This window comes from Belonocnema kinseyi, chromosome 2 (genome assembly GCF_010883055.1).
Source record: "Belonocnema kinseyi isolate 2016_QV_RU_SX_M_011 chromosome 2, B_treatae_v1, whole genome shotgun sequence".
Classification (NCBI taxonomy): domain Eukaryota; kingdom Metazoa; phylum Arthropoda; class Insecta; order Hymenoptera; family Cynipidae; genus Belonocnema; species Belonocnema kinseyi.
The window spans coordinates 157,851,321-157,877,935 of NC_046658.1; the positions used below are offsets into that span (position 1 = coordinate 157,851,321).

Consider the following 26,615-nt stretch of genomic DNA (forward strand, 5'->3'; position numbering starts at 1 on the left):
TTTACTTACAAAAAAAGTTCTTAGGTTCAAAAAAACATTCAGTGAACTGAAAAACTGTGGTCGGTAATATAGGTATTTAGCTGTGTCACATGCCCTTAAAATGCAAATACACATATTTGGTCTGAGATACGTATCATGGGTCTGTGGGTAAAACAGATTGCATGATTACCGTCGGAGAAAGTGAAAAGTCAAACTTCTGCTGTAAAACGTAAATGTGTCCATCGATAATCATTATTTGCATGAATAAACCTTTTTCTTCCTCTAACTCTTTGCAAGGCCACAAGCGATCCTGTAATATTTATTAACATTTTCCGAACAAAAGTTTCGCGTTATTTAAACTTTTATTTTTCAATATGGGTGAAAAAATATTGATCTTAGGGCTGACTTGATCAGCTGTTATACTCATCAAATGGCCTTAAGACAAAAATTCTATATTAATATTTCAGAGAGGGAAATCCCTTAGTTTTTAATGCGATAGTTCGCGTATAGAGTCTATATTTGGAATACGTCTGAATGCGAAGTGAGTGATTTCACGTATTAATTCAGGGAGTAGTTATTATGTATCTAGAATTTGGTCGTACAATGCAGTCCACAAGTCTGATCTAATTTAATTGCTTCATCGTGATTTTCGCTTGCGAATCCGGTTTTTATGTACAAAATAGGAAACTCATTGAAAAGAAAGAGCACTCATTGCCGCCAGTACAGGTACAGTGCTGTTTCGGTCAAAAATATTATTATTAGAAGTAAAAATTGGTTTCTCTTTTAACTAGCATGTGACAGCATTCTTTGGCCTTCCATGCTTCTATACTTCTCTTCATTTTCACGTACATTTTTACTCTCGCTTCTTAGCAGATATTTTCTAATTTTTCAAAAAACCATATACCTACACCTACAGGCCACTCTTGCTACAGCAAAGCACCTTCGGCGACACTGGAAACTTTGCAAACCCGAATAAAAATGCTTCGACTTGAGTTCGACTTGAATTGTCCCAATCAAGACATGCTGAAGTCGAAAAGGTCCACTTGAGCATGTCTCAGTTTTGAGATGGAGCCAGACTTCAATATATGTCTTGGAGACAAGTTTTTATGTCTTGAAGACATAAATTTGTCTCTTGAGTCGTATTTTTATGACTACAACACGAGCGGTTTATAACTTCGAGCGTATACCTGCCATAAAAAAATGTTATTTCTAACAGTAATAAAATTTAATCTTCATTAATGCTTAAACAATCATGTCTATTTTTATACATTATACATATTAAATCAACTTATTTACGGATTGTTATTTGTATTATACTTGTTTGAGGATGATACCGAAAATTTTGTTTGTTTTTACGTATTTCTAACAGCTTAGGAGATCCTTCTAGAAAGTTGTAATTTTTATTTTGTTCTAGAAAATTTTGAAGGGTTATACTAATTCAGACCCACCGATTCTGAATTTTTAAATTAAAAATAACTAATTTAATAATTAAAAAATTTTCATTCATCAATTTTAATCTCATTTATGAGCCAAAAAAGGTTCGATAATCTCAGCCAAGACAAGGCTCGACTTAAGACAAGTAAACGCCATTTTAACTGCCGTGGCCATAAGCATAAAAGTAAGACGAAGGCCTATGTCTCGACTCAGTTTTGAGACACAGCCAAACATCGATGTCTTGGAGACGAACTCAAGACATAATCATGTTGAACTCAAGTCGAAGCATTTTTACTCAAGAAGTGCCTTTTTAAAATCTTGCTCTCTATTTTTTAAGGTTAATGGAGATTTGAACGACCCTACAGATTTCGAGAATTTTTTGTACACTACTCACTACCATTTTCTTGAAACATGCGAAAAGTTTAATTAAAATTAAACCAATTGTTGTATTTCTTGCTCACCATATTATTTTTGAAATTTTCAACTTTAGTGAGGGAAATTATTCAACGTCTATACTAATGTCGATAATTTATATAAATATAAAGGTATTACCGGAAGTCTTCACGCTGTAGCTCATACGTTTCCCCAAGGAGAGGATTAAATGGCTTTCCCAATCGTTCCCAGTTGGAAGCTAGTGCACTTACTGCGAAAGCGGCTACGTACTGTGGATGCATAAAAGTCGATTTTAAATATGTACTGTTAAATGTAAAGCTAAATATAACATGTGCTAGGCTCAAAAGGTATTTTTTAACAAAACTATAAGGCAGCGTATAATTACATACCTGTAGTCTTCCGGCAGGAGTTTGTTCCAAAGATGCTTGCTTCAATAATTTGGAATATTCCATGTACTCGGCTACTCGTTGAAGGAAAGACAGAGGTTCGTTAAATATAACTGGCATTGTTATTTTGCTCAGATCTTTTCCAAACGACAAGACTGAGCTTACATTCACTTCTGAATGTCCCGGAGCTGGTAAAGATTTCCTTTTGATCAGAGCGAAAGTATAATATCATGAGTTATAGATAAATATTTCAAATATAATTTGGATCATACAGATATATTTCACTGATTCTATAATTAAATCTTTACACTAAATAGTTCTTACAATGCATCAGAAATTGTTTTAACCACGTAACGTTAATGAATTTCAATTCCAACAATAACGTTCCCATTTAGACTACTTTTGAGAATCTTATTCTATTGAATTTTACGAAATAAGACAGTTTTTTATTTATTTGATGCAGCGTACCTGTTGCAGTGTTAACTCATAATATTGCAAGTTAATCGCGAGTTGCAATGTGACAAAACACAAACTTATAAGCTGATAACATCAACAAGTGACAAGAAAGCAATCAATTTCCTAAATTAAGAAAGAAGCCAATCAAGAGAGAAGTAAAGAAATTGCAGAGATTCAAATTATTATCAATAAAGTGCGCAAGAGTGTTTGTGGAAGCGTCAAGGTCAACTGATTGCAGGATTCATGAAAATTTTAAAAACGTTTTGAGATATTTAATTTGTAGTCAAGACAATAAGGCGCGGTTTAATTGCTCATTGTATATAATTGTATCTATAGAAATCATGCACGTTATAATAAAAATAAAACACGTACATAACTTTACATAAACCTATACATAAACTTTCAGCACATATTTTCTTTATATTTTCTAGACTTATTCTTTTTCTCTCTGTGCATAATACGTGACGAACCTGTATTTATAGTTTTCTGTAGCCATAGTTTGTTTCTATTCAAGTTCCCAACTAAAAGTCTTCTGGGATTACTATAAGTGATCCAGGACTCACAAGATAATGTTGCACAAGAATTCCACTTATCAGTTAGATTCCCGTTTCTACCCTGTTTACTGTAATTGTTCGTATAGGCAAACATTGGCAAACATCAATTGCTACCGTAAGCGAATTCCATTTCTTCTCATACCATATGCAAACTTGTCTATCAATACAAGTAGTATGCACGTTGACAAGGAGAATTTAAGGAATAGTCATGGGGTTTTTAAAGCAAAATAATTTACCGCGAGGTTAATGCATCTCTTTGTTTAAAAAAAGAAACTCCAAATATTTCTTCATCGCATATACGAATCATAAAGTTGATAATCTGCTAAAGGATACACTACGACACCTTATACATTCTTATACATTATAATTATACACGACGACGAAAAATCTCTCTTCTTTTCACGCTCATGTCACGGTTATTTCTACTCCCTTTCTTCCTAAATATCAATAAAGTGGAGCATGGTTACAAGGGACGGCATTGGAAATGAATTGTGATTCGTTAAACTGACGCGGCTGCGTTGTAGTATTTCGTAAGATTCCAGAGGATAGTTTGAAAAGATATTGACTCTATTCTTCGTAATGTTAATCTGCACCAGAATAGTCTACGCGGAAAAAATTGTTCCTATGCAAAAATGGCTATTTTAACAACGTTGTTGCACAAGTTGCATATATCCTTTTTCCTTTCCCCTCCCCCCCCCTTACATTTCAAAATTTCCCAAAAATACCGAAATTCGAAAATTCTGACCTATTTAACCAAATTTGTTCATTTACTTTTCCAAGTGCGTTTTTAGAGATTCTCTTTCGTGTTCTTTAAGCGATTAGGCCGGCAGAAAGGGTTCAATTCTCCGGACCGAGTCAATTTGTACTGAATCTCAACCCTAACGCTTCTAGCCCCCCTATTAAAAATCTGCCTGACTCGCGGGCACATTTCCATTTAGCGCTGCTCGCAAATTTGGAGAGCGCCTCAGGCGCGCGTCAGTTGGATCTCGCGCTTCACGTTCGATAATGGGTTACCTCGCGCTTCGCGCTCAGATATTGCTTCTTTGTGATACTACTTTCGATAAATAATGAACAATGTGACGAGTCCTGTTGAAAAATCGTTAAAGGCAATTTTGTTGGATTTTTCAGAAGCTATAATTTCTTTTGAAGCCTTTTTTTTCTCAATCATACATGATGAGAATGTAATAAATTATATCAAATTTGCATCTCTTTTTTGTTTGAACAACTTTCGTCTATCAATTTATTTTCGTACCTTTTGTCGTTTTTTCATAAATTTTTCATTTTTATTTTCAATGTAATTTTTATAATTAAAACCAAAATTATGCGTCCTATCAAAAAGTGATTCATAAGAAATTTGTAGTTTTTTCGGATAAACAATTGTCTGTTATATCATTTTTTTCGTAACTTGTGTCTATGTTCCAAAAAATTAATTTTTTTTTAATTCTCAATGTTATTTTGAATTTATATTAATTGTCCAAAGTATACATTTTTCATATGTAACTAATAGATACTATATTACTTTTTGACATGCATACCTGATTTCCCTAAATCCCATAAGATTATACTAAACTGTAATATCGGGTTTAACGTATTATGTAAATAAATTTCTATGAGTGTAATTATTAACAAATTTGTAGCCCTTTTTTTTGAATCACAATTTTTGTTCATTCATCTTTCTTCGTATCCTGCATAGTTTGACAACAAAATGGAATTTTTTATTTTTCATCATTTTTGGTGCAATCAATATTTGAGTACTAAGAATAGCCGTACATACAATTTTTAATTCTAAACAAAATTGTCTCAACGATTTCGAAAATGCTCTAACTTTGTGAATTTTTATCCCAAATAGCTGTTTAAGGAACTCGTCTTTTCTTTTAGTGCATAAGAAAAATGTCCCAAGTGCGAAGTCACATACGGCCGAACATTGGCCCATAGTCGGCAAAAATATTGCCGAAGCTCGGCTGCCATTATCGCGCTGATGACGGAATGAATGATAACTATAGCCTGCACTTGGCAGCCAAGGTTTGGCTGCCATTGTCGGCCCAACACTGAGTGCCAGTATTGGACCAAACCTAGCTGTCATCTTCACGCCACTGCCGGATTGATAGCTGTGGCCTTGACTTGGCAGCCAGGAGTTGTCTGCCATTGTCGGCCCAACACTGGATACCAATACTGCTACAGTCTAAGGTCTGAGGATATGACAAAAAAGGTATTTAAAAAATAAATATTAATTTATTGCGAGTACTTTGAATGTAAATATTAATGGCCCTGTTCAGATTGAATACATATATTATATTTTGAACATTATATTAAAAATAAAATTTCTAACGCTACGGGGTATCAAACCTACATCAATATACCTAAATCTATCGCCTAGCAGTTGGGAATGCTAACCACAGCGCTAAACCGACTAGTTAAAACTTGCTGAAAAAGCCGTCCTCATAAGGTACAGTTCAGAAAAGTTAAAGAACCAAATTTTAAGCTCTCTTTTTCTAATTATTTATTATTATAAGACGTTGTGTAAATGTAAAATACATGAACTGTTAACAGGAATATTAATACAATAATTTTTAAATAAATAATTTAAATCGATTAGAATTTTTCTTCGCTTAATATTTCGTTTTCTCCGTTGTAGTCGACGTAGTCCGTACGTAGTCCGTTGTAGTCCATTTTAGTTGGGCCGATTTAAATAAAACATGGTTTGCCGTGGTAAAAGTGAAACTTGATCCAGTAATGTGCCGTCACTGGGCCAGATTTTGGCTGATCCTCGTGAAACATGGTTCTCCGTACTAAAAGTGAGACTTGGCGCAATAAAGTGCCGATACTGGGCCAAGCATCGGTGGAGGATCGGCTAATATAAATGGCCAATATAGGTTGCCAGCACTGACTGAACAGTGGGCCGATTAAAATGCCGATGTTGCCCCAATAACTTTAGCCGACCTTTGGCTGCCAACATTGGACCAACACTGTGCCGTGCATTCAGCTCCGACAGTTCGCACTTTGGGGTGTTAAAGATCGATTTTTTTCCGTTCATTTTTACAAGAGTTATTATCGCGTCTTTACGAACGGACGGGCGAACATACAGACATGCATACAGTACGTCCAGACCATTCCATACTCACTTGTCTAACTATTTCTTAAGAGAATGTGCATAAATAAATTATATATGTAAATAACTTGGAAGATATAAAAGGCATTAGGCTTTATGGCTTTCTATTCTTGGGACCATAATAAAAAGATTATAGTCAGAAGCACCTTATACTTTTTTTTCTCATCATATCTAATTTTTACAGGACAGAAAGTTCCTGGAATGTCCCGCGATAGGGGCGGCGGAAGCCTTTATGTAGGGTGGATAGTACTATAGTACCTGCTTAAAATTTCTGAATTTATACGCACATTTTTCAAAATGAGCTCACTTTTTGAATTTTGGTCTAATTACAAAGTTTCATGAAGATAGTTTCGAAATATCCATTTTATATCTAGTAGAAATTTTTATTGATATTTCGTAATCTATTAAAAAATAAATTTTCTCCATTCTTTGATCATTTTCAAAATGTTCATAGGCATTAATATATTTTTTAGATTGTTTATCGAAATTTCAAATTTCATAAGGATAATTTGTAAGTCTTTTTGTCGTATACCAAAAACTAAGCCACAAATTTCTTAAACTCTTATAATTTTGGTCTAATCGAAAAATGTAGCGAAAATAGTTTTTAAATTAGTTTGATATCTAGCGAAAACTTTGAATGAAATTTCCTAATCTTTTAGAACAATATTTGCACATTATCGTCCTAATGAGAAGGTATTGGTTTTATGTAAAATTTCACTTTGTCGGTTTTCATCAAATCTCACGTTAGAGGGTGTTGAGGCTCCCGGAGTCAGAAAAAAACATTGTGGTTTTTTAAAGTCTTAAAAAAGAACGAGTTCGTAAACCAGTTATTTTGGATTAAAATTCAAAAAGAGAGTGCATTGAAAAAAATTTGAGATCATTTATGTCAGGATTAAAATATTCTATGTACAGTTATTCACAGTTCTACAAATTTGTCATTATTCACTTTTTGATAGAAGACGTAGTTTTTGTTTTAGTAGTATAAAACAACACTAAAAATAAGAAATAAAAATTTCTGAACTAACGACGCAGACATTCAAAAGAATAATGAGACAAAACTTGTTTATCCAAGAAACAACTACAAATTTTTAATAATTATTTTTTGATTAGATGCGCTCTTTGTGTTTTATTCGTAAAAAACAACATTATGAATAAAAAAAAATTAGATCATTGGACAAAGGACACAAGCTATGAAAACAATAAATAGACCAAAGTTTCTCTTCTAAAAAAATAGCGAAAACTCATTCAAATTTGTCATAAGGTACGACCCAAAATTAAAAGGCAACAGCTGTTCGCCCAAAAAAGATCTATAAATTTGTTATTAATCATTTAAGCTAGGACTAGTAGATTTTCTTTCATTCGTAAAAAATAAGATTATAAAATAAAAAAATTAAATTTTTGGAAAAACGACGCAAGAGACGAAAAAATTAAAAGACAAAAGTTGTTCATAAAAAAAATATCTACAAAATTGTTACAAAATTTGGTTATAAAAATATATTAAAAATAAAAAAATAAACTTTTTGAAAAAAGGTCACAAGCTAAAATAACATTTTATTTAACATGATTTTTCGCCTAAATTATATCTACAAATTTTCTTAGAACCACCTTACGCTAGGACACGTATTTTTAGTTTGAATCGTAAAAAATAAAACTCACAATAAACAAATTAGATTTATGGAAAAACGACACAAGTTTCAATAAAAAATAAAAAAATAAATAAATTTTCAATAATAAAATAATAGGATGCGAATTTTTTTACTGATAAAAATAAGACAATGCCCTCACAACAATATACGATATACCGGGATATCCCATTTATCTCTCAGGTTGTCTCAAGGACATCCCAGGGGTAACCCGACGTATATCCTGCAAGGCGGACATTTGGATATCCCTGGAACGTTGCCGGGATATTCAGATGTCCCAAAAAGGATATATAAAATCAATTTATATCCTACTTGGGACATTTGAATATCCCGGAAACGTCCCAGGGATGTCCTGGATATCCAAATTTCCTCCTTGCGAGATAACCGACGGGTTATCCCTGGGATATCATTGGGACAATCTGGGAGATAAATGGGATCAAATGGGATATCCCGGTATATTCTATTGCTGTGAGGGTGAAAATACTTTTGACCCAATACTAATGCATATCATGAATGGTAATAATATAAATTCATTGAAATGATATACATATTTCAGGGTGGCTAAGAATAACATTTAATTCAAAGTAAGAAACAAATATTAAAGTAAAAATTAAAAATAAAATTTGCAGTTTATTTTGCAATGTATGAACAACAGTCACAGGCTGAGGCACATAAATAAATATATATTACTAAGTGTGAAGCACGAGATACGTAATGAGAATGTGTTTATTAAATCCGAAGGACCTTTAACAAAAGAGAATTCACAATTACCAAATTAAATTTGTCGATGTAAAATGGACTTTAGGCTTTTTTAGACTTTGTGATGTTTAAAAGTATCAAATATCGAAGCATCGAATTACTTATTTTCTTATTATGTATTCTCACTTCAATCGCCAGCTACCTTGACTTGGTTGATTGTTGAAGGGAAAACAATGGGACAAAACTTTATATTTGTTTTTACAAAGATATTAGAAATATAAGGCAAAAATGGACTAAATCCCATGCATTGGGTCCACTCTTTTCCCCTCAGCACTCCCTAGTCATACATTTTTTTTCATTTTAAAAGTTTGGATTGTAAAACTTTTGGTCTTCATTTATCATTGTTTTTAACTCATTCTTGTTGGAATCTTGAAAAATTAATTACTCAAAACTTGAAGCGTTAACAATGAAACCATTCCAAACACAACTTAAAAACTGAAGAATTCTTGAATTAGAGTATTTAAAACAAGTTATTTTAAAGTTCTTTAATCACATTTATTTTCAAAATTTAAACTATCTTATCATTTCTTTTTCCTTGTTCGATTTTTCATTCTTCTCATTTTCGCCATGTATTTTTCGTAGCAAGTTGTCCCTAAAAGTAAACAGCTCCGTGTGCGTTCATCTTCAGTACTAATTTTTCTCATTCGCTCTCTGTCCAGATCACACCATAGATAGAGAGGTTTCGAAATGATCGTCTTTGATCTTGTCGCACCCGGGCATCTCTCATATGATAGAAGGTGATGTTCGAACGTAATGCGGTTTCAGAGTCCCAGTCAAGTATAATTAGTGGAATATGCTACAAGAGAAGTATTAGAGCATTGTGAATAATTCAAAATCGAGTTCGGTGAAAAAGTACCCTCACTATTGCACTATTGTATTCCTTTTACAGCTATTGTGGACCAGCCCCAACTTGGATAATAATCGTTAAAGTCGGATAAAACGGAATTTCAAATAAAAAGAAAGTCTCAGTATAATAAGCTGAAAGTATACTCGAATAAATATTCAATTTGTACAATTCGGTTCCTTTTTTAAAAAAAACTCGAAAAAACAGCAAAATTAACTTTTAAATTGTTAAAATTCGGATTCTACCTTAAAATTCCATATATAAGGTCACAGAGTAATCGCAATAGTTTTTTTTTGCAACGGTAAAAAGTTTTAAAAAATATAAGACGTATAACGCCTGTTGACTGCTACACTTCAAACGCATCGCCTGTAAGAAGCAGACAACAGGCGTTATACGTCTTGTATTTTTTTAAACTTTTTAATGTTTCAAAAGAACTATTGCGCTTATTCCGTGACCTTCTATAGGGAATTTTAACGTAGAATCCAAATTTCAACAATTTAAAAGTTGATTTTGCTGCTTTTTCGAGTTTTTTTAAAAGGAACTGAATGGGGACACAATGGGGTCTTTACGGGTACTTTGTAGAAGCTCCATTCGGTTCCCCTTAAAGACCCTACGGAGTCCCCCTTCGGTTCCTTTTTTAAAAAATTGAAGAAAAAAAAGCAAGATCAACTGTTAAATTGTTGAAATTCGGATTCTGCGTTAAAATTTGCAATAGAAACTCATGGAGTAATCGCAATACTTTTTCTTGCAGCGTTAAAACTTTAAAAAATACAATACCTGTCATTTACATGGGCCGAAGGTGACTTCAAGTGCATCTTCTTTTAGGAGCAGTTAATAAGCGTTCCGTCGGTAACTTTAAGAATTTTGTCTGAATGCTAGCGCCACGCAGTGGAAATCTGAGACAACAACGCTGCCAAAGGGCTGCGATGCAAGTGTGAGCAGTCAAGCAGTGTCTTTGAGGTTACGAGACGAGATGTCAGGACTAAAGGTAAAGAGTTTGTTTAAATTCTCATTCTTCTTAGTATTCTTATTTTAACGTAGAATCGAAATTTCATCAAGTTAAAAGTCGATCTTGCTGTTTTTTTTTTTAGTTTTTTTAAGAAAGAACCGACAGGAGACTCAGTGGGGCCTTTAAGGGTACTTTACAGAGGCTCCTTTCGGTTCCTTCGGTACGCCAGAGATTTGTGGCTATGTTCGTTCAGGCTGGACAACACTTAGCCGGCAATATGCGTTCATATGACTTTGATGTTTCGGGTCCCTCAATTACATGTTTTTAAAAAAATAGTTTATATTATATATGCCATGAGGTGTCTTTATTTAAGAGTGGTCCACACAGTTCTTCACCAAGTGTGGGATCAAGGATTCGGCTTGGGGGAGGAGAGCTCGAATTTTTTTCTCTTTAGTATAGAACGACATAGAAAAGAGCATTTTCAGCAATTGGTAAGCATGAAAAATGATGTACTATACGCAATATTTTTGATAACCCATCGCTTCGTTTTAGATCACACCTCGTTGTCTATAGCACATGGTAGAAAGAGAGGTCCATTTGACTTGAGGCATCGGAGTTGCACTGCTGATCCGGTAGCTACGACAGTTGGGCGGAATGTAACAGGGAATAAAAAGAGAGGGGAAATGGAGAAAGTCGACCTGTCTTTTTCAAACGTTGACGAATGGTGGATTCATTTTTTTCTAATGAAAGCATATGGAAAATGATTTCTATTCTTCGACATTTTTCAATTTTTGAAAATTTCCTATCTTTTTGTTTAACTTTCTGGTATAAAAAGTGAAGACTGTAAGTCTGGGGTTTAGGAAGATTTGCTCTGGTTGGTTAAGACAAGTTCATATGTATGAATAATGCATAAGGCTCGGATAATACGGACTATTCTTACGCTACAGCTCGGATAAGACGGGTCAGGGCACAGGGCGCTTTCACACGATTGCAGATCTGCAGATTGCATGCAGAAAGTCCCCAAGAGTGAAAGAGATGGGAACTGTATGTTCCCTTATCTATCTCCTGCGTATGAAAGCGCCGTCAACTATTTTTGTTTCAACCTTGGCTCGGATAATCGCGAAATCGAATAAAGCAGGCTCGAATAAGCGAGGCTGTTCCATACTGTAGTTATATCAATACTTGAATCTTCCTAGTCACATCCCACCCCTGGTTACGCAAAATCCCTCTCTCTCGTGCCAGCTCGTGCCTCTGCTTAGCCAGGGATGAGCATGAGCAGCGACGTGAGTCGTGAATGGTGAAAGTTGAGGTAGAGATAACTGATCGCGTGACGTCACTTCCCAACCAAACGTGGCTGCCACAACTATAGAAAGGAGTGGCTGTTAGAACTGTCAGGCTGTGCTATTTTCTCGGAAAATCCATGACTTATTTTAACATTTTCACATTTCTCCAGTGATTGTCAGGACTAAAAAAATATATCAAAAGACTCTGAACCTTCGACGATGTCGTCTTCGGGTGATTTTGGTAACCCGTTGAGGAAATTTAAACTCGTCTTTCTGGGCGAGCAGAGCGGTAAGTGCTTCAAGACTCAAGAACTACACTTTCGCTCAATACTTGATAGAATTGCAACTCTCGTCTTCTCAGACATTTAACCCAACAATCTTCACTGTCAACTTGTTGCTACAAAAATGGGCACAAAAAATATAGCAAGGAATTGTAGGTTATAAATCAATAGACAGATGATAGATAGTACATGATGTATTCGCGAGTTTTCCTTGTTCTAGTTATTTTTTTATTCTCTCCATCTGTCCAAAGAGTCAGCAGCAGAAAATATTCGACTCTTATACGGAGAATCGCGTAGAATTCACAAAAGTTCGTGTCATGCTTTTGATATTTAGGTATTTTCCACATAAAATTCGACAGAATATTTACCCCGGGGGAGATTATATGAAATCGTTTATTACATGCAATATTTCAGAGGACGTTTAACAACTCCAATGCACAACGTTTACATATGGCCGTTAAAATCAAAAAGTTGCAATTGTTCGATTTTCAATTGAATGCAAAAAAAAGTCAGATTTACCTCAAATTATTTTTCTTCTATTCATGTTTATTACCATAAGTGTAAAAATAATAATTTGCGAAATAAAGAATTACGCTCTTATTTTTAAATTATAATTTTTTCTATACAATGACAATGTTTTGATATAAACCACTTTTGAGATTTTGTAAGACAAGAAGAAACAACAATTAGATCTGTCTTTTCGAGACTTGAAATACGAAAATTGTAAGTGTATTGTTATTATTTATAACATAATCAATTAAACAAGTAATGATGTTTTATTTTCTTGAATAAACGCCAGGTCTTAATTTTCCTAATAATTCTTATTTTCGTCATTTTTTCTTCGCACTGGCAGTTAACTGTATAAATTAATTTTAATAAAAAATCAGTTCCATATCTTCATGTTCATTTATTAAGTCAATTTATGTATTGACAGGGATTTTTTCGCAAATTTTTAGAATGAAAAATCTGCCTAAGATTGAGTTCTAAAGGTTTTTCAATAACCAGTTGAATTTTGATCCTTTTCAATTATGATATTATTCAGTTTACAGTGCATAACTCAAAAACCACTTACAAATTTTTCATTTTGGATTTAAATTTTCGAGCGCACATTTTTCATTTGAAGAATTTGAAAATGCAATTTGAAGACTTGACAAATTCAAAATTTGTACCTTTTTAAATCTAAAATTTTAAATAACAAAGATTTTTATTTTATCAACTGTGAATATAAACTATTAATAATTTTTTAAGTTGAACTGTCCTTTAAGATTTGAAAAGTGAATAATAATTGATTTTAGAAGACGATTCGGAATCAGTTGACAATGTTAGAATTTCTAGAAAAAATTAAACTGTTTCAATTGGAAAGTCTTGTTAGTTAAACAAATGTGAACGCCAGATTGAGCCTCTATAAACTGTTTTCAATTTCGAAATAATTTGAAAATCATATATTCGCTATTTAAAGCTTATTTTAAATATTAATTTAGTCGAAAAATTTTAATTTTTAAATTATTCAATTTGAAATTTTTAATTAAGAAAAATAACAATTTATACTTATTATGTAGAAATGCTCGAGTGTTTTTTTTTTTTTTTTTTTTAATCAGTAATTATAAAGTAAATGTTAAACACTAATTTTTTAATGTTACAATTTTAATTTTTCTATTTAACCAAATTTAATTTGTAAATTAAATTTATTTAATTTTGATGTATAAATAACACTTAAACACCAATTATTCATTAAAAAAATTGAAATAAGTTGAAGCATTCAAAATCAATTATAAATTTGAAATGATTTGAATAATTGAAACCAAGTTTCTACATGTGTTGACAAAGTCCGGCTATTCGTACAAAAATTTCGGTATGAATAACTCACGGCTTAATTTAAAACCAAATGTAGACTTTGGCACATTTCGAACCATTTGAAACTTGAAAATGATATATTCATAATTGAAGGCTTTTATTACATTTAAAATGTTGTTTTAGAGTAATATTTGAAAATTTAAATTTTTAAACTTTTCAATTGAGAAAAATAACAATTGCTCCATTATTTAGAAATATTTAATTTCTTATGTAAAATCAGGAATTATAAATCGAATTTTTAGAGCTAAACAAACGGCTAAACTTAAAACATTAAAATTTTAATTGTTCTACGTGAACAAATTTAATTTATATGTAAAACTGATGAATTTCTTAGAAAGAATTTGATCAAGTTGAAGAAACATTTAGAAGGTCTGAAAATATACATAATTTATTAAAAATTTGAAATGATGCGAAATAATTTGAACCAAGTGTCTGCGTATACCGAAAGAATGCCGCTATTCATACCGAAGTTTCTGACCAAGTAACCCACGGCAAAATTTGAAACAAACTATAGTATTTTGCAGATTTTGAACAAAATATTTAGAGGCTCTTTAAAAATTCTGGGAGGCATCAAAAGAATCAGAAACAGTTTCTCAAGATTCTCAGAAAATTTGAAAATGACTCTCTGATTTGAAAAATTAATTTTGAGAGAATATTTAAAAATATTTCCGAAAGGGTCAAAAATGAAGGTGGAGAATTGTGAGGGAAATTGTTTTATTTTGCAGGATTATAAAAAAGCAGGCAGAATTTGAATCATTTTAGAAGATGGTTAGAAGTTCGGAAGAGGTTACAAAAATAATTTAAAATTTGTATAAATTTAAAGCAACGTGTAGATGTTTCAATATTTTCAGGTTTTTAAAGGATTTTTAAACTATTTAAAATGAAAGAATTTAACTTTTAATTTAAGAAGTTTTGCAATTGTTCACTTTTCAATATTGTTAGTTTAAAATTGCCCAAGTTGATTTGCAACTCAGTTTTTATTATCTTGAGTGGAAAATTTTGTAGTTTTATAATCGGATTTTTAAAAATTTAATTGACCATGAAAAATGTTTGCGAAGTGCAAATTGACTGGAAATTTTGTTCATATGATTAAAACGGTTACCCTGAATGCGTAAAAAAATTATAAGAAAATAATAGTAGGGACTTTAATTGAATTTGATGAAACGCGTTTACTTTGTGTAACAATTGAACTGTTTTTGTCTGCACAGTTGAGAATTAAATCAATGTTTTCTGTTCTCTCCTAGTTGGAAAGACATCGCTTATCACGAGATTCATGTATGACAGTTTTGACAATACATACCAGGTAGGCAACTCCTCAGCTACTTTAATATTGGATGCTTGTTTTTTGTCTTGCTTGCGCAATCACACATGTACACTGTAATACCTGCCTGTCTGCCTGATTCAAAACAGTGCTTGCGTCGTCACTTTCTTGCGAAAGGTGTATCTGCATTGTATGTTACAATTGTCGTCTTACTACTTCAATTGTGATGAAGAAACATTGAATACAAAACAATTGGAGCAGTACATGTGCACACATATGTATTTTAAAAAAATGATTCAAGTCTCATGTTCTCGTAATGCAATTTCCAGGCCACGATAGGCATAGATTTTTTAAGCAAGACCATGTACCTCGAAGACAGGACTGTTCGATTACAACTGTGGGACACTGCAGGCCAAGAGCGTTTTCGATCCTTGATTCCTAGTTACATTAGAGACTCCACTGTGGCAGTTGTAGTTTATGACATCACAAGTAAGTATTTTCCACTGCTCCACTCAAAACTCCCGACAATCTCAGCGAAATCTTGAAAATCTCTGCCAGAGTTACACACAGGTTGCTGCCGCACTCGCACAGTTTTAAGATTTCGCAGATTGCGGCTATTGAGCATTGTTGTGACAACAGTTTTATTGATAAAAAAAAAATTGACTTTGTGCAGATGCAAATTCCTTTCACCAGACATCAAAATGGATCGACGACGTTAGAACGGAGAGAGGCAGTGATGTAATAATCATGTTGGTTGGAAATAAAACAGACTTGAGTGATAAGCGACAAGTGTCTACTGAGGAGGGCGAGCGGAAAGCTAAAGAGTTAAATGTAATGTTCATTGAAACTAGTGCTAAGGCAGGTTACAACGTTAAACAGGTAAGATCTTCTCTATCCTTTTGCGAATATCTTCAGTACATTGCTGATAATGCTAATGCTACTGCTACTACTACTACTACTACTACTACTACTACTACTACTACTACTACTACTACTATTCAAAAGAGAGGAAAGGGTCGTATTCTCCAATGCCCATTTACACATTCATTCATTCATTCATTCATTCCTTCATTCATTTTTTATTTATAGCTGTTTCGAAGAGTAGCAGCAGCTTTGCCAGGTATGGACTCGACGGAAAATAAGCCTCCAGAAGACAGTATCCTTTTATTACAAACTAATTTCAATATTATCATTATCTCAAACCTTGTTGCTTCACATTGATTAATTATGAACACGCACACAAACACACCCACGCGCGTCAAACGAATAAAGGCTGATCCGCGGTGCGAGTCATGCACGAAAATTTGAATCATCCTCATCAGAGAACAGATTTAAGTGTTCAAAGTCCCGCTGTCGGTTCTTCCATTTTAAATTTTCATGCTTTCAACTGCAGCCCCAGCAGTCATTAATTCGATGTATGTATGTTTGTATGTTATTTCCACTTTCATTTTTAAAAATTCAAAGAGATTTACCTTTCAATGCTGGTATTAATAATGATTTATTCTACTTTTTGGCATCACAATTTAATTTTACTACATTATCGTTTGTTTAGCTTTTGGTTTACTTTTTTATGTTTTCCTTAATGTGTTGAACCCGTAGTGCAAGAAGTAGTTCTCAAGGACACACCAATCGAACTGAAATCGTCGGAGAGCAGTTGTGCATGCTAAATCTACAGCGGTCCTAGTGGTGCAAACCACAATCTAAATTAAGTAGAATTGTAGATTAAATTTTTCTCTTCATTTTTTCATTTCTTTCTTTTTTTTTTTTTTCTTTTTTTTTCTTTCTTTTGACTAAAAATATTAAATTGTAGGTTTTTTTTAGTGGGCCATTCTGTTGCAAATTATAAAGTACTAAATTCGCCTTGCTTGACTAGATGTCAGTTATAAAAAGCATTTGCATTAATTAACTGCATTTACAGAAGGTACACGACACCCACGTCACACTTGCTGGCTGCTGTTTCACATATCTTTTTCATATTTTGCATATAATTGCAACATACTGCTGTTTAGTTGCAAATTTCCAGCGGTTCATTCACACATGAGCAGGCTACAATTATGAAATTTAAGAGAAGCTACTTTTTTAGAAATGTCTCGAAAATGTAAATACGATTCCATGTTGTATATTTTTCATAGGTGTATGTATAATTAATTTATAATTGTGTGGCGCAGATGTGCAATGCTTTCTCTTCTTTTTTTTTTCAAAGGGACAGAAGTTCAAAGTTGACACACGCCTTATTTTTATATTGTGTTGTTACAATGTATTATTTTTATTATTAATTATTCATATTTTGGTATAACTATGTGAATGCAGTTAATTGAAGTGTAATTTTTTTTATTGCAGAGTATTATCAGTAATTTACGATTGACTGTACAATATTACACTCAAGCACATTACATGGTTATTTTATATAGGATACTATACATTTATTAATTTATTAACGATGTGGAATAAGATTTATTTGTAGGATACAATCAATATTTAGGACTTTAAGATCAAATTCGTATAGGAGATCACTTAAATCACTGTCATTTCTTAATAACATGACACTACACGCAAGTATATTTGTAAAAAACAAACTATTTTTCCACGCAGGTTTTACGTGTAAAGTGTGTTTTTCACTGAGACTCTATTTTCACTTATTGTCTAATTAAATTATTTTAAAAAATTGATATTCTTGTCTTGACATTTTCGTAAATTATTTAACAAAAAAATGAGAAGCTCAAGATGCTCACAGTCCAATATTAAAAATTAATTAATAAACAAATCATTGGTAAATTGTTACTATTATTATTATTATTATTATTATTTTAATTCTTACTATTATTATTATAGTGGTCTTCTAACAACGTGCATTTAGAATTGAGGGCATGTGATATACTTTATATTTGAGCAATTAGTTTTTCCCCAATTTGTGTCCACGCTATGATATATATCTTTCACTGAAACTGTGCAAAAGTGCTGAGAAAGATGAAGACATTACTTTGGTTTTAATAAACAACCAACAACAAAATTGCAACCCGTAATACGGGAATTAACTGAATTTTATCGTTCAAACCAGAACTAAGTAATTTAACTTCGTTTTCATATTTCTCACGATTTGACCAATTTTCACCGAGAATTATTCATTACTGTGGGCATAAATGCGTGGACTGCAGAAACTGATTTGCTCATGTGGCAATATGTGGCACATGCCTCTGAGGAAATTGGAGCGTTAGGCTTAATAGACTTGTTTTTTTAATTCAGTGATGTTACACCAACGAGCGGCCTATACACCGACACGAAATATTCAAATCAATGAGCACTTTTTTAATAGCTTTGTTACATGGATGTAAAATTAAGGCTAGTGGGGTATGATGCAAAAAAAATGGCAACAACTGCTGTAGCTTTGCTCAAATGTCTACTTAATGTTAGAAATTCAATTTTAAAATTTAAACATGGAACTTTGTAAACTTTGCTCGAACTCGGAAGAGCTTTGCTGTGTAAAAGACACAATTCGACATACCACTTATAGAAATAAAAAGAATAATAATTAAAATCTCAAGTTATACAAATATTTTCTTTCTGCCAAATAAATTTAGAAAAAAGTACCACGAGTAATCACTCATACTCAACATTTTTTACTTATCAAACAACCTGCTGAAAATGCTGCTTATCCCAGAACCCGGACCATTCACAAATACTGTTGGACAAAAGTCGCACAGCTCAATTGGAGGTCATGGCTGGGGAAATCCGGACGTGTGTCGATCATCTTCCAATGTGTGATTGCTGGCACCCTATTAAACAAAAGCTGACCCCATTGCTCAAAACCTGAATAGGGTGTATGTAGGTTGAAACCTGATTGGGGGTATCAATAAGCTTAATTAATTATAAAATAGTAAGTGATATCGCCTGCGCGCCCTATTAAAAGTATACTGGTCAACAACCAAATATAAAAAAAAACTTTTATTGTGAATTGCTTTATTGTCCAATTGTGCAAAGTGCACTTCTTCCAATTGAGGCCCGGTTTCGGGAATGTCTCGCACTGGCCTTGGTCCTCAACAGTTAACGGCGTGGAACCTATTACGCAATGTACGCGTGCGAGTTACCGTTCACTGTCCTTTTTGTCGCTACACACTACTGGTGTTGCACACCTTGTTGAGCAACAATTCTTGGAAGCAGTAAATCGGTGGTCTTTATTTCGGATGTTAAGTGTACCAAAATTCAGCAATCCTCTCTAATAAAATTATGAAAAAGGTACTAGTAAACTGCTCAGATTCGAATCTATAAACTGTCCTTCAATTTTTTTCTAAAATTAAAACGTTCTCTGCAAGAACAACGCAGGCCGACTTACGTTTTTTTGTGTGCAAAGGCTGGCTTTTCGGACTCTGACTGGTAAAATCCTTGTTCCCATGGTTTTTGGATTTTTTCCGTCACTTTTAGATTTTTAAACTGGGACCGCTTTATAAAATTCACCATTTGAATCATTTTATTTTTTATTTCAGCATAAGTGACTTAAATGAACGCGCTGTTTATCAGAGTCAGTGAAAATTGGTTTAAAAAACATACTAATTATATTTTAAATGATTATAAACAATTTATTTAAGCAAATACTCTTTTATATCAGTTTGTTGTAGACAAAAATGTATTATTTTCACTAAAATCCTTCTGCTTTATTATTAGAATAATATTTAGTAACTGTTATGTTTTTCAAATATATCTTGAATCGTTCTGACTAACCTCCACAGTACAGTTTTCTTTATTTTTTTTTTTTCACTAAGAATAAAACAGTTTGCCTATTTATTTCTTTACTGAGTCACCTGCGTGAAAAATGTTTAATTTTCTTAGGAAAATGTAGTAATAACGGTGTCTAATCAGTTTTCTCCGTAAAAGCAACTTTACATACTTGTTTATAAAAACCTTGAGAATGATTGAATTTAAAGTTTTTGTCACATTTTATAGAGAGATAATATTACGTGGCAAAAAAATTTGAAAACCTATCACATTTTTGTTCATAATACTTTAAAACATTAAGTTTATTTTTACTTTGACGTTTCATTCTGAACGACACAGTTTATGTCAGAGGATATGAATAAGTCTGATTGATAATTTTCAATAATAATGCTGACATTTAATTAACTCGAACGTTTTTTCAAAAGGGTATTTGAAAACAGACGTATGAAGAAAATTTTTAATGGAAATTATTTTGAATAACAAAAATTCTTTAATATATTTTTAACAGGTATAATATAAGTACAGTAAATGTACTGTAACACTTTAAACAGGGTAACTTTCTAATGAGATGAATTTCTCTTGCTCTTATGGTTTCATTCTCTTTCTGGACTATATTTATATGTATAGAATTACAGGTTGTTGAATTTCAACAATAAGTTATGGTCAAAAATCCCAAAACCCAATATTCCTTATCTGTAGGCAGCGTAACATAGTATCTGGCGAGGTTTATTTGGAAGAAAATTACCGACAATGTTTCAAGAGTGCTTAACAGCTTCGAGTTGGTGAAAAATACAAGAAAACTTAGACATGTGGAAAATTGCGCTTTTGCATCTCTTGATGCAGTTTAACTGTCTACTAAATGTATCAGAAAGAAAAAGCTTGTCCCAAATACCAACATCCAATGGTAGGATTTCGGAGAAACAGCATTGTGATGTTTAGATAGCGCAGACTTGAATTTTACATATAAAACATGTATTTAACAGATCGGATCACCTCTTTCGCCAGCTTTTGCTGATATATTCATGGACAAGTTGGAAATAGAAACGTTACCCGGATTTGAGTTCTTTCTTTTTTTTTAGATACGTGGACGATATCTCATTAGCAGTTCCTGAAGTTGAAATAGTGTTAGATCTCTGCAATGGTAACAAATTTGGTATCAAAAAGAAAACTCTTGCCACTGGTGCTGGAAGACCACTTGGTCTGGGAGCTACTCGATTTCGCACAAAAGTGTAGTTTATACAAAGCCCACTAGATAGGGCGTTTCCTCTGTCAGGTGAACGATATTTCGTACAAAGTTTATGTTTGGTTTAAAAAAATCTTCCATATGACTGTTATCCAACAAAAGTTATCCGAGAGTGTATGGAAACGAGAGATGAATCCTTAAGAAAAAAAAACAGAGTCAACTATAATCAAAACTGAGTCACACTGAAATCATTGTAATAAAAAAAATCTGCCCGCTTCGCCGGCACATTCTCATAGCGCTCGGATATTCATTCTTTTCATTTGTAATGCTTGAATAAAACTTGAGCAGAAAGATCTCTCTTAGATGGCAGTATTTATATGCGTCTTGATATTCTGAATTGTCTACTTAATTAAGTATAGTCAAAGATTAAGTTTCTCAAAGTAGGCTTCGAGGTACACATTCTCATTGTGACACTCGCGCTGCGCGCTCGATTTCCGACAGACATTTGTAAGCAGGTTTTGTTGGATATTTTTTTTTTCTCGTAACTTTCGTCGGTTTTCCACACATTTTTATTTAATTTTTTTACTTCAAATGTTATTTTTCACTAATAAAACAAAAAGTACGCGTCCTATCAAGAAGTGATTCTTAACAAAATTGTAGATCTTTTTTGAGATAACCATTTTTATCCATTCATCTTTTTTCGTTTCCTACATAGTTTGTCCACAAAATGGCATTTTTTATTTTCCATTATTTTTTGTGCAATCAAAATTTGAATTTTCGATTTTTGAAGAAAATCCAAAAATTGGTTATGATAATCTTGTAGGGCTTTCAAAAAGAAATGTTTTTCTTCTCCTGACTTTTCTTCATATCGTGCGTTTTTTGGCTTCAAATTTTGATTTTCGGTTGATCAAAAAAATTTTGAAAACGCTATAACTCTGAGAACGTTCTTTTTTTCGGAAAAAGTCATGAGGATAAATTGTTTGTTCTTTTTAATACTATAAATATCCGTACATAGAATTTTCAAATTCAGAAAAAAGTTGTCTCAAAAATTTTCAAAATGCGCTCACTTTTTGAATTTTTATCAAAAGTGGCTGGTTCACGAACTCGTCCTTTCTTTTAGGACTTAAAAAAAGTGTGCCAAAGATGAATTTGATTCGTTCATTTTTTCGAGAGTTATCGTGTTTACGGATGGACTGCCGGACAGACAGACAGACGCCATTGTGAAAACCTGATTTTTGGATTCAGGGGGTCTCGAAACGTGGAGATCCGTTGAAAAAGTGCGATATCAAATTTCCGACAATTCTAATACTTTTTCAATCATAAATGATGAGAATGTAATAAAAGTTTGTTGTAAACAGACATTTTTACCATTTCCACAAAGGGCTTTTGCCGCGTTATCCAGATGTTGATTCTAGACTGTAATCTTATAAATATTTTACACTTAATTTTTTAAGTTGAGGTACTTTTAATATTAAAAATATTCGAAATTTATTTTATAATTGTCTCTGAAATAAAGTGCCCACTTAAACCATCTTTTTCACTATTTTGAAGAGCAGATAATATATTATTAAAATATTTAGTTTTTTTCTTGTAAATTATCCAACAACCCTAGATGACAACAACAACAACAACTAGAATATTACCAAATTAAAATATAATTTTTACAAGTGGCAATGTAAAAGTATTTTTGTAAAAAAGCTACGCTACTTCTGTAATTCATTTTTTTATCACAATTTATTGTGCTTCTGAGCATTGAATTTTCACCAAAGTTTAATTCAGCAATTGAAAAAAATAAAGAGTATTTTATTTTTTTAATTAAAGTATAGTGGTATATCCTCGAATTCAAGTCCTCTCAGAAACTTGATGCAGGTATTTGGTAGAAATCATTTTATTGAATTTATATCAATGTTGATATTATATTGAAATTGTATTAGTTCTACTCTATGTTCCTTAATGGTTGAAATCAGCTGTCGACTTGCAAAACCAATCATCGCTGCATAATGGAGGAGAATCTGAAAGTGATAACGGTTGCATCTGCTGAAGATCTGGTCGATTGTATAGCTTATATATACATTTCGTCTAGTTAATCAATTGACTTTTAGCTACAATTACAAACAAATACACATACACACACACAGATTCTCGTAAGAGATTTTTTTTTGCTTGTGTTTTAACTCGTGAGTTCAGAAACGACAGCTATTCTACACAAAAGAAATGTTGTGCACAGCTGCTGGGAGCACAAAAGTTAAACATTTTTCATTGATATTATTTTAGTGCATGATATGAAAAAATCATTTCATTACGTCACTACGATCACTGGATCTCATTCTATATTTTCCAAGTATGCCTATTATATATATATATTATACATATACAGCTTCAAATAGCCGTGATAATAAAGAGACAGACAACGGCATGCTTATTGCTAATAATGTATGTAACTTCTCACTGCCAGATTCTTCTATTGTTATTGATTTAAAAAAATGAAAAGTATTAAATATTATATAAATCTTATGATATCTATTGTGTTATTTTTTATATATATACTAAGCATAAATACATGATAAACGCGTGGATCATAAAAGTTTAACAAAATTCTATCTATTCTATATTAATTAATTCTGCGGACTCACTATATTGATTGTGCTTGAATGAACAACGTTTATTTTGTTGCAGTATGTAATCGTGTATTACGATTTAGCAAATAAATAGTATAGAATGAATTTTTGTATATCGCGTCACAATGCTGAATAAAAATTTAAAATGTCATAATTTTTCTGTGAAGCTTTCTTTTAGCATATAACCGTACGAGTATATAAAAACACGTACAGAACCAGTCTTTCCTAGATTATTGTTGGTTCCTGAATCCGAAATCCAGAATCTTCCTATCCAAGGCTGGCTTGAAATCGAAAATCAGCCCGGTAAAAATAGTTAATACAAATGATTGAGAATCAGGGAGCGCGGTCCAATCCTACAAGTCAAACGGTCCAAATTGGTCATGAAATAGAATCGATCCACTGAGATTTTTTCCAATATCCCACATTAAAACCGATATCCGCCGACACTAAAAATTTTTAAAAATAATTTGTTTGTGCTCGATGAAGGTTCATCATATATAACGGTTTAGAAGGGGGGCTTCGAGTAGCACAAACATGGATCTTCGTTGAGCACAAAGAAAAGTCTTTTTGAAAATTTTTAATTCTCGATGGAAATGGATTTCAACCGTTACATATATGTTACATCCGGCGGAAATGGGTTAACAATTTTTAGTAGGTTTTTGTGAAAATTCTCCAAACTATTGGTAGTCATTAAATAGAGCAAAAAAATTGGTTGAATATGAATAATAGAAATTGTATCATCGTAAAATTAAATTTAAAATAGCTCTGCAGGGAAGTGTGAGTAGGGCGTGCGAGACCCTAGCTATAGTATCAGGTAGATGACCCAGAAGAGCCTCGATCGTCTGTCGCCGTTATTAACATGACTACTATGAATTTGGCCTCACTGTATATGATTGCGTGTGCCTGTGATAAGAAATTTGTTTAACAAGCGTTTGGAACTTGGGATTGATCCAAAGTGCGCATGCGTTCATTTTGTAACTCAGGTAAAGGGATGGGTGGTATATGGAGAGCTAGCTGGGGGCTGATAGTGAGAGAGCTGCTGGGGTAGTAATGCAAACGAATTCTTATGTCAGTGTAGTGTTATCCGTTGATCTTTGCGTTTTGATCCACGGGCTATTCCAGATATAAACGCAATATCGACAGTGTGCGCGCGGCGCAATTAACTTTTGCTACGAAGAAAAAGAAGAGCGCACAAGATGCAGCAAAAAAACATAATAAGAAGGGAAGAATGCACGAGAAATCGGAACAGATATCAATATATTACAATGGATTTGCAATAACATTATCAAGAGTGAATGACACTTTTCTCGACAGTCAGGTGATGTACAAATATGTTTCAATCGTTCAAGAAAACATAAAATCACTATACTGGTTGAGTGAATTTTTCTCCTCAATAATAACAATAAAGCTACCAATGGATGCAAACGTGTTAATGTGGAAAAAATAATTGTAGTATTTTCTCAGTGAGTGTATTCTATAACGAAATTAATAGGTGCGAATTTGGTACTCTATTGAAGTCAATATTGATCATTTGTAATTCAAAGTGGATTTTTTAAATGGTTTTAAATTGGAAAAATTGTTCATATTTCAGAACTAATTGTTGTAAGATCAATTGAAGATTTTTCAAGTTTTATTGTCTTTAAATTAAGATAATATTTTAAATATTGCATCTTGCATCTGTATATCTACAATAAAAAGTCAGAAACATCTCTGCTGGGAGTTATTCAACGGAGAAATATTTCCGATCAGGTGATCGTGTTTCAGAATCATCAGGGATTTTAAGTACCGCAAGTGCTACATGTGTAGATAATTTCTGATGGCAGTAAAAAAAATAATACCGAGCAAAATTCTTTTCAAAACCTAATGTTGGCAATCTGTGGAATTTCAGTGACAGATATGCAATTCAGAAGACTTCAAAACCCATTGAAACGCAGGTCAATCAGTTTTTGATTTCTAAGATCCTTGAGAACGGATTTATGGGAAAAAGAAATCGGATAGCCTTGCTTCTAAATTTTTTTATCTTGCAATATTTTATAAATTTAAAAGTGAGTTTTCAAATGTGCCAACCTAAACTCAAAAGAGTTGGTTTCATTAAATGTAAGGGAAAACCAAATTCGCAAACCAATTCAGTTTTAAATATTTGAATCAGCAATTCCCAGAGTCTGCATTTCAAAGATTTTTTGTTTTCATGTTCAGAAACAGAAAACGTAATCGCACAGAAAAAAGTATTTATTGTGGATATGGTTTCCCTACTGTATACTTGCTAGTTACCACTTTCGGCGGTCAGTAATCTAATTTGCCGCAATCTCAATTGTCATCATGTTACGATCCTCTTGTCATAATCCTAAAGTTGTTCTGTTGCGAGTTGTCATTCCCATATGCACATTATTTCAGATGAATGCAACGGAAAAACAGACTACAGCAGCTCTCGAAGCACTCGAAGAAGCAATCCAGAAATGTTATGATGACGATGATGATTATGATGAGTAACGCAATAATCAATGAAGCATATGATGTGACTAATTCTGAATTTTTTTTTTATAACACTGACATTTCATTTTTTGACAACACTGGTATTATGAATTTTGGCGTTAATAATACAGTGAGCTATTTGAGTGCACTGGAAATATTGAATGGCAGTATTTACAAAGCTTCGAGTGATGTGCCGCCGCAAAACGCAAACGAAATCGAAACCTTTGACAATTGGTGGGCAATGTTGGCTTCAGTGCTGGTTCTGGGAACTGCAGCTGGTAATATTTTGGTTTGTTTGGCCATAACTTGGGAACGACGATTGCAAAATGTGACAAACTACTTTCTCATGAGCTTGGCGATCACTGATCTCATGGTTGCAATTCTAGTGATGCCTCTTGGAATCCTTACTCTAGTACGAGGTAAAGGAACTTGTGTTGTATACAGATA

At 32.9% G+C, this 26,615-nt stretch overlaps 3 protein-coding genes across 9 annotated transcripts in view; 2 read left to right on the plus strand and 1 right to left on the minus strand.

Moving 5' to 3' along the window:
- The window catches only part of LOC117167862 (oxysterol-binding protein-related protein 2), a 47,612-nt gene extending 43,999 nt beyond the window's left edge, over positions 1 to 3,613 (minus strand). The window contains exons 1-3 of one of the 4 annotated variants that reach the window (XM_033353077.1): positions 3,439 to 3,613; positions 2,196 to 2,394; positions 1,966 to 2,075 (exon numbers count right to left, since the gene is read on the minus strand). In XM_033353077.1, the coding sequence (XP_033208968.1) occupies positions 1,966 to 2,075; positions 2,196 to 2,394; positions 3,439 to 3,509 (380 nt within the window). In that variant the 5' untranslated portion in view covers positions 3,510 to 3,613. Of the gene's footprint in view, positions 1 to 1,965; positions 2,076 to 2,195; positions 2,395 to 3,020; positions 3,099 to 3,118 lie in introns of those variants that run through there. The other 3 variants (XM_033353080.1, XM_033353078.1, XM_033353079.1) reach the window with 3 other exon arrangements.
- Positions 3,614 to 11,834: 8,221 nt separating this feature from the next.
- Positions 11,835 to 23,803, plus strand: LOC117167872 (ras-related protein Rab6). 2 transcript variants are annotated; one of them, XM_033353099.1, is made up of 6 exons: positions 11,835 to 12,078; positions 15,169 to 15,227; positions 15,515 to 15,674; positions 15,859 to 16,064; positions 16,275 to 16,341; positions 23,046 to 23,803. In XM_033353099.1, exons 1-6 carry the CDS (start codon positions 12,009 to 12,011, stop codon positions 23,117 to 23,119), a joined length of 636 nt encoding a protein of 211 aa, XP_033208990.1. In that variant the 5' UTR covers positions 11,835 to 12,008; the 3' UTR covers positions 23,120 to 23,803. The 2 variants fall into 2 exon arrangements, with proteins under 2 accessions (XP_033208990.1, XP_033208991.1); XM_033353100.1 differs by lacking the exon at positions 23,046 to 23,803 and adding an exon at positions 16,785 to 18,772 and having other exon boundaries at positions 11,837 to 12,078.
- Positions 23,804 to 24,621: 818 nt separating this feature from the next.
- LOC117167860 (D(2) dopamine receptor-like) overlaps positions 24,622 to 26,615 on the plus strand; it is a 7,690-nt gene continuing 5,696 nt past the window's right edge. The window contains exons 1-3 of one of the 3 annotated variants that reach the window (XM_033353071.1): positions 24,622 to 25,188; positions 25,288 to 25,630; positions 26,091 to 26,587. In XM_033353071.1, coding sequence (XP_033208962.1) covers positions 26,095 to 26,587 — 493 coding nt within the window. In that variant the 5' untranslated portion in view covers positions 24,622 to 25,188; positions 25,288 to 25,630; positions 26,091 to 26,094. Of the gene's footprint in view, positions 25,189 to 25,287; positions 26,588 to 26,615 lie in introns of all 3 variants that reach the window. The other 2 variants (XM_033353070.1, XM_033353073.1) reach the window with 2 other exon arrangements.

What these genes read in the sequence shown, in the direction of transcription:
- LOC117167872 (XM_033353099.1), top strand. Translation starts at nt 12,009, where the DNA reads ATGTCGTCTTCGGGTGATTTTGGTAACCCGTTGAGGAAATTTAAACTC. An exon ending in GTTTTGACAATACATACCAG is followed by an intron (nt 15,228 to 15,514) that starts GTAGGCAACTCC and finishes TGCAATTTCCAG; the next exon opens with GCCACGATAGGCATAGATTT. An exon ending in AAATAAGCCTCCAGAAGACA is followed by an intron (nt 16,342 to 23,045) that starts GTATCCTTTTAT and finishes GGTTGAAATCAG; the next exon opens with CTGTCGACTTGCAAAACCAA.